Source organism: Notolepis coatsorum (assembly GCF_963971535.1).
Source record: "Notolepis coatsorum genome assembly, contig: SCAFFOLD_260, whole genome shotgun sequence".
NCBI lineage: Eukaryota > Metazoa > Chordata > Actinopteri > Aulopiformes > Paralepididae > Notolepis > Notolepis coatsorum.
In genome coordinates this window covers 115350-128906 of record NW_028170097.1, presented here as the reverse complement: position 1 = coordinate 128906, position 13557 = coordinate 115350, and the positions used below count along the sequence as shown (strand labels likewise).

General features: G+C 43.7%; 1 protein-coding gene across 1 annotated transcript in view; it reads left to right on the top strand.

Annotated features, from left to right (window-relative positions):
- Positions 1-502: 502 nt before the first annotated feature.
- LOC311248617 (seizure protein 6 homolog) overlaps positions 503-13557 on the top strand; it is a gene marked incomplete at both ends in the record, with an annotated part of 127517 nt that continues 114462 nt past the window's right edge. The window contains 3 exons of the mRNA XM_084339475.1: positions 503-563; positions 1237-1347; positions 5091-5315. Coding sequence (XP_084195601.1) covers positions 503-563; positions 1237-1347; positions 5091-5315 — 397 coding nt within the window. The remainder of the gene's footprint in view (positions 564-1236; positions 1348-5090; positions 5316-13557) is intronic.

Here is a 13557-nt window from a genome sequence, read left to right as displayed (position 1 = left end):
ATTGCAAAATGCCATGGACATGTGTGGGCTGCTGCATGGTGTAAACGTGCTCGATACCTGAGTTATCATCACGAGAGATGCCCCCCTTCCCCCCCAGACATGATCTGCTGTCATCAGGGTATTTCTAACGGTCGCTGTGACATAAACCCCTCACGAAGGATTGCCATTCAACAGAAGCCATCCTCTAGTCTGTGTGTCGTACCCAGTGGTGCTAATCAATAATGAGCCATTATTACTATTCACTAACCTGACTTACTTCATTGTCCATTTTCAACGTGTTGTGTGTTGTGTCATGCATGGAAAACACATTGATGTGAAATATCTAGCATATAATCCATGATGATAATACAGCTCTAAAAAAAAAAAAAAGGAATAAAACCATCTCCACACACATGCAACATGCGTCTTGATTATTTGCTGAGAAGAATACACGTATTATTTAATTGTTTTGCTTCCTCATTCCTCACACTTCCAACCCCACGGGTCACAGGTCACCACCGCCATGAGCTCCTCACTCCTCACCGCCACGCTGCTGTCCGCCACCCTGCTCCACCTCGCTGCAGGTAACCAGCACACCTGTGAGGGTCTGGGTGCGTGTGTGTGTGCGCGTCCTGTTTGTTTATGTGTATCTGTTCATTGTGTTTGGTTGGCGTTCAGTTCTAGTAATGTGTATCTCCTGTTCCCCTGTGGTGTTCTGATGTTCTGCTGTGGAGCTCTGCTACATGTCATCTGTATGTTTAAAGGAACACGCCGATATTATGGCTCACCACCTTCTCCAGAGTCAGACAACAAGAGAGATACTCATCTCCTCTCTGTGTGTTCAGTAGAAAGCTATCCGGCTGCAAGCTAGCCTAGCTTAGCACACATGAGTGAAAGTGGATACGGACCACTAGCCTAGCTTAGCACACATGAGTGAAAGTGGATACGGACCACTAGCCTAGCTTAGCACACATGAGTGAAAGTGGATACGGACCAGCTATAGCCTAGCTGTTGGCCAAAAACACCTCTCGCATTGTTTTACGCTAGGCTAGTGGTCCGTATCCACATCCATTAATTTGTGCTAAGCTAGGCTAGTTTGCAGTCGGATAGCTTTCTACTGAACGCACAGAAGGGACATTGGCGTCTATCTTCTCGTCTGACCCTGGAGAAGGCGGGGATGCCGTGTTCCTTTAAGTTCTGCTGCATATCGTCTGCTCTTTAAACCCACATCCTCTGTGACGCTCTCTGGTCTTTCAGGTATGAGTTTTGTTACTCCGGACACGTCTACAGCGACCCCAGACTCACATCCGCTGGGCGACCTGATCCACGCCGCCCTGCAGACTAAAGAGTTCCTGGAGGCCTCCACAGGTGAGTAAAGTAATCTGTTAAATAATGATCAAATATTGTTAACACTAGCACAGCCATGGAGAAAATGCCACTAATTCCCACCAGAAACGGGTCAGATGACCCGACAGCTTATATGAGAAAGATAAACAGTGTAAACTATATAATTACCTCTGAATATAAAAATATGAGGTTTACCACAATGAAATGTAGGTTTGAGTGACATAAAAAAAAAAAAAAAGGTATTACAAAATTTAAAGAAATTGAATTTGATTGACACACATTGACGGGCAAAGAGCCACACGCGGCTCGCGAGCCACAGGTTGGCCACCCCTGCGCTAGACGCTCGCAAAGTGCTGTGACTTTCGTCTGTTCCAACGGCCCATATGTGTTATGAGGTAGAGGGGAAAAGTAGAACCCAATATGCGGAATGATAGGAGAGCACCGAAACTGCAGAATGGTGAATGGAGGAAACGGAGACGGCAGAATTTGTGTAGATAATGACTCTTTACTGAGGTTCACCAAGCACTACACGAAACAGACAATAACAACACAGCCTTGCTGGTACGATAACAAAAAGACTTAGAGCACAAACAAACTAAAGTAAATGGCGCACTGACAAAAGAACAATAAACTGGAGAACGTAAAAAAAACAGGCAAAAACAAACACTACACTTACTAGACAACCAAGGGGGAGCAACGACGTGGGCAGGAAACAGGTAATGGGAGGAAATGACGCCACAACGAGGAGAGAGAGACACACACATATATACCCTGACTAATTAACATTGGCAACACCTGGCCAGGCCAGTCTAACACAATATTTAACCAACTAAACACAAGCTAGATTACAACAACACCAGACAGGAGAGAACATCACACCAGGGAAGGGAACGACAACAATGAAAACACACACCACAAAATCACATTAACACATTGCATGCCACGCCCGAGATTATTCGGGTTATTACCCCCCGGGTTGAATGCCCAATCACGAGAATATTCGCTTGTTCTCTTTTTTTTTTTTTTTTAGCGATCTGAAATCATATTTCATCAACCGTGTCTACCGTTGGAAATTCAGCTACCTCAGGCGCTCAGATGTGAAAAAAGCGCCCCCTATCGTCTCCCAGATGGTAATTCACCCTTTTGGATTGAACTCAATGAAAATTAATGAGAAAAAAAAAACCGCACTCCACATTTTACTTCTCACTCATGCAACCGGCGTCTACCAGCTTCATGCTGGACTCTCGGAGCTGTGGGGAATATGTGTTTTACAGTATACACGGTGGATCACTAAAAGGAGCGACTTTTTCGAATGGCGATCAGGAATTGGAATAATCCATTTGGATACCATCTGATCTCAGGTAAGGAATCTATGTTACCAGTCTAAGGATAATCAGACCCGTTTTCACGGATATATAAGCTTTTATGTGATTATGTGATATCGCTGTTTGACTGTGCGCGCCGTCAGAAAATAGGAGACTCGATTTTCAGCGCAGCGTGCATGCGTACACATAATTATTCTATCGATAATCTAGCGTTTATTTGAAAACAATTCATAAATAGGCCGAAAAATGACAACGTTCTAGAATATTCCAGGAAAAGGCGATCAGGGAATCTCTTCTTTTTTCCGTGAAACCGAGTGCTTTTCAGAATGGTAGAAAACCGAAATTAACCGATAAAAAAACAATCTGCTACGAGTTTACGACAATGTTGACTGGAAAATGAGTCTTTGATAAGCGACGGGCAGATTAGACACATAGCCATAATTTAAAACATAGATTAGGCGATATTAACGCTAACATTGAAGTGGTGCTGGGCATTCAAGGGACTAATAAGGAATTAAACTTGGGCAGTCAAAGTGTTAACCATACTATTAATTATGTGAAATACATTAGTCAACATGTTTAATGTGACAGCCTGCACCATTTGCTGGTGATCACTAGAGGGTGGTATGATATCATTGAAAGGAGGTAGAGAGTGTCCAGTGTTATTGTTCTCCTTAACCCAGGCCCCACAGGACCTGGGATCGTTACAATATGTGGAATAACGCTCTAATTACATTTTCCTGAAGTAATTTAGAAATGTCAGAAACCGTGCCAGATAAAACGGGTACTTTTAGGAAAAGTCATTGAGTGACAGAGCTGGAGCTCGACCGAGTGACGAGGATACATTTATTGAAAATGTCTAGGGGTCATGTGACCCCTTGTCAGCTGTGTTAGTGTTAAAGGAACACACCAACATTTTGGGAAATACACTTACCATCTTCTCCAGAGTCAGACAAGAAGATAGATACCAGTTTCCTCTCTGTGCGTTCAGTAGAAAACTATCCGTCTGCAAGCTAGCCTAGCTTAGCACAAAATAATGGAAGCGGATATGGATCACTAGCCTATCTTAAAACTAAGCTAGAGGTGTTTTGTGCTAAGCTAGGCTAGCTGGTCCATATCTGCTTCCATTAATTTGTGCTGAACTAGGCTAGTTTGCAGCAGGATAGCTTTCTACTGAACGCACTGAGGGGAAATTGGTATCTATCTTCTTGTTCCCACTCTGGAGAAGACAGTAAGGCCTGTTCATTTAAAGGAGACGTATTATGGAACATTTATTTGGAAGTGTTATTTAAGTTAAGGGAAAATGAGACAGACGCTCCGTTTGGCCTCTGAGTCTTCAGATTAAGCTGCTCAGAATTATAAACAAGCTGCTCAGAATTATAGCAAGATACATAATATGTCTTCTATAAAGATACATAATATGTCTTCTATAAAGATACATAATATGTCTTCTATAAAGATACATAATATGTCTTCTATAAAGATACATAATATGTCTTCTATAAAGATACATAATATGTCTTCTATAAAGATACATAATATGTCTTCTATAAAGATACATAATATGTCTTCTATAAAGATACATAATATGTCTTCTATAAAGATACATAATATGTCTTCTATAAAGATACATAACATTGCATGTTCTTGGTATCTAGGGACATCTATGTAATGTATTCACAGTGTCAGAAATAGTGTGTCTATTACTAGGCTTGCTTAAATTGTGATGAAACATGCTTTTGCTGCGATCATACAAACACATGTTTTAGGATGGGGGTTCGGTAAAATAGACGTTACCTTTGTTTTAGAGGTACTCCATTTCTCACTTCGAGTCCAAGTGTCTTGAATCAGAACAGGATCAATACATATAATGTTAGGTGGCCCTCATCCGTTGTCTTCTTCTACTATCGTCTGCTCGGGCCAGACTATAGACAGAGCCAAATAGGTTTCCTCATTGGTCGGTTTGATTATAGTTTTTTATTTTTTTACATTTTACGAGTAGTGCTGAGTCCAACATAGTCCAACACATAGTCTGGTGGAAATGCACCTTGTCGTCCATAATCATCATCCATATAATCCATTTAGTCTTTTTCATAATATCCAATAGTTCACTCTAGGCGATCGTGTCCTGCTCACAGCTGCTCGCAACCTACTAGTAGAGTCCCTAGTTGTTTGGGGGGCTGTGGGGCCCATGCATGTTCGTAAGGTAGGCGAGGGAATCAATCACCTGGCAGGATTCAATCGTCATTGCAGGTCCAATCCACACTCACAAGGCCCGCGCGAGTGCCTAGTATGAGAAAATCGAGAGAAAAAACTAAACCTGCTTGGATTTGAAACAGGGGAAATCTCTGGTGTGGCGCTGAATGAGTTAAAGGGACGTAGGTGTGGAGCCTCATGTGAGTGGACACTTATGTTCTGTAGAACCTTTGTCTTCCTCAGGTACCGGCACCACCACCAACCCGACCCAGGCCGTCCCTGGCCTCGGCCAGACCCAGTCCACGGCCAGCGCCATGTCTCCGGGCGTGCTCACCACGGCACTGACCTCCCCGTCTGGAGCTGCCGGCCAATCAGGATCCAGGAGCACGGTGACATCACCGCCCATCGAAGAGGAAACGACCACCACTCTGATCACCACGACGACCATCACCACCATGCATATGCCAGGTACATACATGCACCCTATGGGCTTAGTGGACATGAATGACCTTAACCTCTTAAGCCCGGAGCCCTATTTTCTGAAAATCTGCCTAAAATACACACCTATTTAAATGGAATATTGCTCCACTTCTACAAGGTCCATTTGCATGTTATTGTTATCTAGGGACATCTGTGGACCTCAGTGAATGTATTCCCAGTGTCAGAAATATTGTGTCTATTACTAGGCTTGCTTAAATTGTGATGAAACAAAGGAGAATATGAATTTAGATTTTTCTTTGCATCTTTGACAGTGAATAACACCATGCTAAAAATGACCAGACATGAAAAACTGCCACTGATCTCTTGAGATCATGTGTACAAAAGATCTAAGGAAATGGATAAAGGGAAGATGATTAAACAGAAGGTTTTGTAGATACAGTACTGAATTCTCCCATCCGGACCAATGCAATTTGAAATATTATTATAGAATGTAGAATAGCAGGCTTATAAATTACCTTATTATAGCCAATTCGCACATTTATGGATTGTGCCAAATCCATCTTTCAAATGCCCAAGCTCAATTTGGATTTAGTATCACCAGGCGTGCATAAGTACAGATAGTGCTTTTTTTTTACCTAGAGGCCTCTGGGTAGGGTGTTTCTGAAAAATTCCAATGCTCATTGAATGTCCTCTCGATGTCCTCTTCAAAATGGCAAAAACAAAGACAATTACCGACGGTACATTTGTCAAAATGAGAGATTGATTTATGACGTGATGACGTGGGCGGAAGAAGTTAAAAGATACACAATATGTCCTCTTTAACCGCTTAAGCCCGAGCGGTCCGGTACCGGTACAAAATGTATATCACGTTATAAATAGATCAATACAGTCCATATTAATTAATGTTGCATTTCTTTTTCAAATGTAGCCAAGAGTAAAGACCCTAACCCTAAATCAAAACAGAAGTCAAAGTGTATATTTTCAGCACTATGTTTGTTTACCAATGATTTTAAGTGTTATTAGCAAAATATGAGTGTATAAATGTCTCGGCGCATGGGTGGTGGTGACTGATTGTGGGGATATTGTTTGAGTAGAGGTCTGTCTGGCTACTGATGTTGAATGAGCATCCCCTGTGTTAGTTGTCGTGCTTGTTTTGAGTATAGTCTTTGTTGAAGTAGAAGGTTCGGTGGAAGATGTTGGTGTAGACGTGATAACTGTAGTAGATGAAACTTTCAACTTTGACTTTGAAGCGGTTGTTAGTACAGTACTTTCAGTTGCGACGCGAGGAGATGATGCTGTCATACATTACGCGTGTGTAGTCCTAAGACAGAAGAGACCCAGGGCTTTCAATGGGCTTTAGAATTTCATAAAACTAGACTACCCAGCTCACGACAGCCCCTGTCAAACATGGAGCCATCTGACGTGAAACATTTTCTTTGAACATTATTTACGCTGATTATGTCTCACGGGTTGAACAAACCTGAACTTTTTAATTGTATTGCCATAAAATAGAACATAGTTTGTTTCTTTAGCCTTCTGTGAATGTCTAGCAAAAAATGGCATAGCAATCTTTAAAAAAGAAAAAATGTTATCCTCTTTTTCTCCGCCTGATTTTTCTATTTTTTCTCCCCATCCCAATTTTTTGTCGTTATGCCAATTCCCCCCGTCCCCTACCTGGTTGTTGTGCGCATGTTCCCCCTACTGGTCGGTACAAGGGAACCCTGAAGTCCACCACATGCTTCCTCCGACACATGTGGAGACAGCCAGTGGCTCTTTTTTCACCTGGCAGCGAGGACTCTCATTGGTAAAGTGTAACGCGTGGGAGGTCACGCTGCCCTCACCATTTACTGCCTTTCGCTGAGCAGGCGCCCAGACCTGACCTGTAGGTGTTGCTGTCCACAACGCCAGTTTACCACCCACGACTTCCCTCCCCCTAACTCAGCCAAACGAGTTAGTATGACGACCGGCCCAAGCCGCAGGCAATGCTGACTCCGGGAGTCACGACCGCAGCCTCTTGCATTGGTGACGAGCGCAATCTCCGCTACGCCATCTGACCGCCAAAAAAAAACGGCATTGCAATCTGATGAAAAATGGCAATGGAAATTTGTTCTGCCTTGTCAGGGGCGCCTGGTGGTATTGCTTATATTTATACTCCCAACAGGGAACAAACAGTTTGTTTCTACAAACATCCGTTCCTGGGCAACCCCAGCCTAAAGAGTGGCCATTTCCCAAAAATACATGCTAATTTTATAGAAGACAACACACAAAGATGGCTAAACTTACCACTCTCACTAATAGGTAGAATAGCAACTGTCAAAATGTCGATTCTCCCAAAAATAAAGAATCTATTCACTATGATCCCAACCCAGCCTACCACCAACTGGTTCAACTCCCTGGACTCCACCATTACTAAGTTTTACTGGAAGAATAAAAAAGCAAGAATTAAGTTAACCACCCTTCAAAAAAACAAAAACCAAGGAGGACTTGAAGCACCTAACTTTCTAAACTATTATCTGGCCAACCAATTAATATACATCTACAAATGGATTCACCCTACCCAACAATACAACCCCTGGGAAGACATTGAGAAGGACGTGTGCATGGAAATCTCACCACAAGATCTGCCATTCTTTAGCACAAGCATAAAACATCACTCTTGTTTTAGGAATACAGTCATTTCCACAACTCTGACAGCCTGGTGGAAAGCCAACAAAATCACTGGTAACACACTAACCCCCTGTAAATACACCCCAATCTGGCACAACCCTGACTTTCAACTCGGCAAATCACCCATATACTTCCCAGCTTGGAAACAAAAAGGCATTACTCATCTTCACCACATCTTCACAGACAACAGCCTAATCACTTATCAAGATTTGACTGAAGGATACGGCATTGGGACAGACCAACACTTCCTATTTCTACAGCTGAAATCCATTTTGAAATCTAAAATTAACACTACACAGAATGATCTTGAACCACCTCCAATTATATTAGCAATGAATAAAATAACAGAAGAAAATATCTTCAAAAATATACAAAATACTGGCAAGCGCAGACACTACATTCCATCTCCCCTTCACAAAATGGGAACAGGACTTGGCTTTCTCTCCCGATGCCAATGATCTGCCGTTTCTGGCGAGACAAAGAGCTGCTGCCGTCCCCTTGCTCAAAGTTTTACTCAAAAGGTAGGCGAGACTGCCACCTATCGGAATTCGATCGTCATCACAGTTTTACAAAATCCATACAGGGGGACTGTCTAGCAGGTGACCTGAGTGTGGAACTGACACTGTCTGCAATCAGATCCACGATCCTATCATGCCTACAGATGTAGAGCCCTCTGTATGCGTGACAACCATTGAGGATGTGAGACATGGTTTCTGTTGTCTGTTCGTGACCACGGTGTATGCAGTGTGGGCTGTGGCTGCCAGGGAGCCAGATGGAAAGGTTGAGCTTCGATGGTAAAACCTGTAGCCTCGCTTTTAAAGTGAAGATGATGACGCTCTCATCAATAGCAAAAACATTTTAAACTGCGTGCGAGACAGAGTGGTCAGCGGCAGGGAGACAAGCAAGCTTCCCTTGCAGTTTAAGCTCAGTCCAGTGTTGATGTTGGCGTTGTTGTTGTGCCGACATGAGATGGCCACGGGCATTGGTAAGTGGCAGTTCATGCCACGTCCCACAGATGTCAATGGTGGCCTTCACGGAGATGGTAGGGTCAGAGATGATCTCCTCAGAAACATTAACTGAGTCCGGCCCCACCCACTCCAGGGCCACGTTGGACCAGCCGCATAGGTCATTCAGGTCTGGCCAGTCAGACCACACCCCGAATCCGGGGGCGTGGCTGTCCAGCTTTCCACTTGCTTTCTTCTTGTAACCCAGGAAGTTTGGATCCGACCCGCACGCCAGGGGGACCTTGCGTCTCTGCAGGTCTAAGAACAGAGAGGCTCTGGCTGCTCTCTGACGTGCTGGTCGTCACTGTTCAGCATGTTGAGAAGATGACTGAGTCTCGTGGCGATGTACGTCCATTCAAAGTTGGGAACACCCAGGCCGCCCCTCCGCATGGTATGGAATATGACGTCCCGTGTTGAGTGAGTGTTCAGTCCAGTCCATTGTCTCACCATCTGTACGGTTTTATTGTTCATCTCACAAAGAAACTTGCGAGGAATATGTACATTTGAGAACAAGACCCTTTTACCAGGGCTATCTGTCTGACTGCTTCAAGTTTCATGATGAGTGGCAGGGGCGATGAATCAATTAAATCTAATCTGGTGGAGTAATCAGAGATAATTTCACTCACTTGTTGTTCCCATTCACCTGCCACATTACATGTATGACCCAGATAGGTGTATGTTTCATGACGTGCGTAGACTCTCAGTGGCTTGTTATCAAATGTATATGTCGGAATTATATCTGATTTTGCCCGGTACCAGCCGTTTCCCCCGCTCCGCCTCTCATAGAATACAGCACATTTTGCATATTTGACCTCTAATCCAGACCACTCTAGGAAGGAGTCGGTTCTGGAGACCATGGTGTTTATGACATCCTCCTGTCTGGAGGCTATTATTACGTCATCTGCATATCCCTGGACGGGGTTAGGGTAGGGCTGGGCGATAAAACGATAACAATAATTATCGCAATATATTTTAATAATCGATATAGAAAAAAATATATATATTGAATTCTTTTTACATTTTTTTTGTGTGACCTGCAACAGGGCAGTTTTAAAACCAGAGACAGTGGACAGACTTGTCTTTCTTGCCTGCAACTTAAAGTAATGGCTTTGCAAATGACAATACTGACCAAATTGAGATTTATTTTTCTCGGTTTTATTCACTGTTGTTTAAAGGGGACATGCATTTCTATTCCTAGCACTATTTGGGCAACTTTACACAATTCCTGTGAGTCTATTGAAGACATCTGTAAGCTTTTATTCAAAAAAAATGCATTGTTTTATATTTCTAATCAAGTACTCAAAAGCCACATTTTTCTCACTTTGGATTTCAGGCTGTGTTGGCCTGGCTCCGCCCATAAGCACTTTGTGTAAATTAGTGTGTGCTACTGCTGCTTCCCTGCGAGGTCCAGGTTGTGTGTAAATGAGTGTGTGCTACTGCTGCTTCCCCATGAGGTCCAGGTTGTGTGTAAATGAGTGTGTGCTACTGCTGCTTCCCTGTGAGGTCCAGGTTGTGTGTAAATGAGTGTGTGCTACTGCTGCTTCCTCACGAGGTCCAGGTTGTGTGTAAATGAGTGTGTGCTACTGCTGCTTCCTCACGAGGTCCAGGTTGTGTGTAAATGAGTGTGTGCTACTGCTGCTTCCTCGCGAGGTCCAGGTTGTGTGTAAATGAGTGTGTGCTACTGCTGCTTCCCCATGAGGTCCAGGTTGTGTGTAAATGAGTGTGTGCTACTGCTGCTTCCCCATGAGGTCCAGGTTGTGTGTAAATGAGTGTGTGCTACTGCTGCTTCCTCACGAGGTCCAGGTTGTGTGTAAATGAGTATGTGCTACTGCTGCTTCCCCATGAGGTCCAGGTTGTGTGTAAATGAGTGTGTGCTACTGCTGCTTCCCCATGAGGTCCAGGTTGTGTGTAAATGAGTGTGTGCTACTGCTGCTTCCCCATGAGGTCCAGGTTGTGTGTAAATGAGTGTGTGCTACTGCTGCTTCCTCACGAGGTCCAGGTTGTGTGTAAATGAGTGTGTGCTACTGCTGCTTCCCCATGAGGTCCAGGTTGTGTGTAAATGAGTGTGTGCTACTGCTGCTTCCCCATGAGGTCCAGGTTGTGTGTAAATGAGTGTGTGCTACTGCTGCTTCCCCATGAGGTCCAGGTTGTGTGTAAATGAGTGTGTGCTACTGCTGCTTCCTCACGAGGTCCAGGTTGTGTGTAAATGAGTGTGTGCTACTGCTGCTTCCTCACGAGGTCCAGGTTGTGTGTAAATGAGTGTGTGCTACTGCTGCTTCCCCACGAGGTCCAGGTTGTGTGTAAATGAGTGTGTGCTACTGCTGCTTCCCCACGAGGTCCAGGTTGTGTGTAAATGAGTGTGTGCTACTGCTGCTTCCTCACGAGGTCCAGGTTGTGTGTAAATGAGTGTGTGCTACTGCTGCTTCCCCATGAGGTCCAGGTTGTATGTAAATGAGTGTGTGCTACTGCTGCTTCCCCATGAGGTCCAGGTTGTGTGTAAATGAGTGTGTGCTACTGCTGCTTCCCTGTGAGGTCCAGGTTGTGTGTAAATGAGTGTGTGCTACTGCTGCTTCCCTGTGAGGTCCAGGTTGTGTGTAAATTAGTGTGTGCTACTGCTGCTTCCCTGTGAGGTCCAGGTTGTGTGTAAATGAGTGTGTGCTACTGCTGCTTCCTCACAAGGTCTAGGTTGTGTGTAAATGAGTGTGTGCTACTGCTGCTTCCTCACAAGGTCTAGGTTGTGTGTAAATGAGTCTGTGCTACTGCTGCTTCCTCGCTAGCGGTTTGTTTCCCCGACAGAAGCTCCTCTCTCTCTCCCTCTCTCTCTCTCTCTCCCTCTCTCTCTCTCTCTCTCTCTCTCTCTCTCTCTCTCTCTCTCTCTCTCTCTCTCTCTCTCTCTCTCTCTCTCTCTCTCTCTCCCTCTTTATCTCTCTCTCTCCCCCTCTCTCTCTCTCTCGCTCTTTGTCTGCCTCGCTCTGAGGAAGTGTCGGGTTTCACTATCTGCCTGCTCTGTTTGCTGTCGCTGTCAACCATAGAGGGGGCGTTAGTTATGCAAATCAGTGCTATATTAACATCACAGAAACCGTCAAATCAGAACAGTTTAGTTGAGTGAGGGAGGATCTCGTGAACTTGAGACTAGACTAGGGTGACCAGGTCAAAATTGTTCAGCCGCAGGACAGCAGCACTGCTTTTGCGGGACAATGCGGGACACGTAGGTGAGGGGAAAAATATATGATTTTGTTTGGTGCTAATTAAAATGAAAGAAATTTATTTATTATTTAAATGCCTTTATTTCATATTCGACGCCGACGGTAGGCTATATAGCAGATTTAGTTATTAATCTGAGAGAATTAGTCTATTATTATTCTAATGAGAACACACAGCCTGCGTTTAACTTTTTTTTCTTTTTCCCCTCACGCCTTAAACGTGCCCTGGCTGGCTGGCTGGCTGGGCGAGGCTCTCTCTCTCCACTCTGTAGCCTAGACCGGCTCTACCGACCCGGTGTCTGTGGGGGCAGTGGCGGGCGAGGTGGCGAGCTTCTCTCACGGTTTTCTTGACAGCTTCGGTCCCTCGCTGGCTCACGGTGGCGGGAGAGCAGTTCAGGTTCAGCACCTTGGACAGCGTGACAAATGCACCCATTTAATTGGCTGTCACTCTGTTAGACCTATACACGGCTGGCCCCGCAGGGGTAGAGGTGCGTGTTTCTTCTGACTCACTCGAGTGACACTGACACACTTAATTGGAGCGAGGCATTAAATTAACAACATTTAAAAAAAAAAATTAAATAATAATAATTATTATTATTATTACCATGATCTTTGAATTGCGGGACATTGTTCTGTTGGAGCGGGACGCGGGACAGGTGGGCACCCTAGCCTAGACTGATGAGTCAATATGGTAATTAGAGACACAGACCCATTGATACTAACCTGTATTACAATAAAACCATGCTAAACACAGAAAAAAGGCATTTATAATGCATGTCCCACAATCTGAATGGCTTTAGACCGTTTGTGTTGCCAGAGGTAGGACAGTCGGGTCATGGGGAGTCCATTGTTGTTGGTAGATCTCCCACTTTGGAGCGCTCGTTTGTAGGCAACTTTGATCGCAGAGACCAGACACACAGTCCAGAAAAATCTCCACAAGAACATATTGCACATTACTACACTAACAGCGGCAGTTATGCCGGGTGTTTGCTCAGATGTTAAGAGCGGTGCGCTCCAACTTTGACTTTAAGTTTGTGTTTGTAGGTTGATGGCTAAAGCAGTACAGTAGGAGACCAGCAGGACATTGCTCCAACAATGAGTCCAAGCAAGACATTGAAACCTAGCAAAGTTCAAGAAGTCAGGAGATCGAGATTTAGCATTTTTGTGAGCATTACAAATACAATTTATTATTGTTATTATTATTATTATTATTATTATTATTATTATTATTATTATTATTATTATTATTATTATTATTATTATTATTATTATTATTATTATTATTATTATTATTATTATTATTATTATTATTATTATTATTATTATTATTATTATTATTATTATTATTATTATTGATCTTTGGAGTTGTATCCAGTTATATGCAGTTCACTTGTT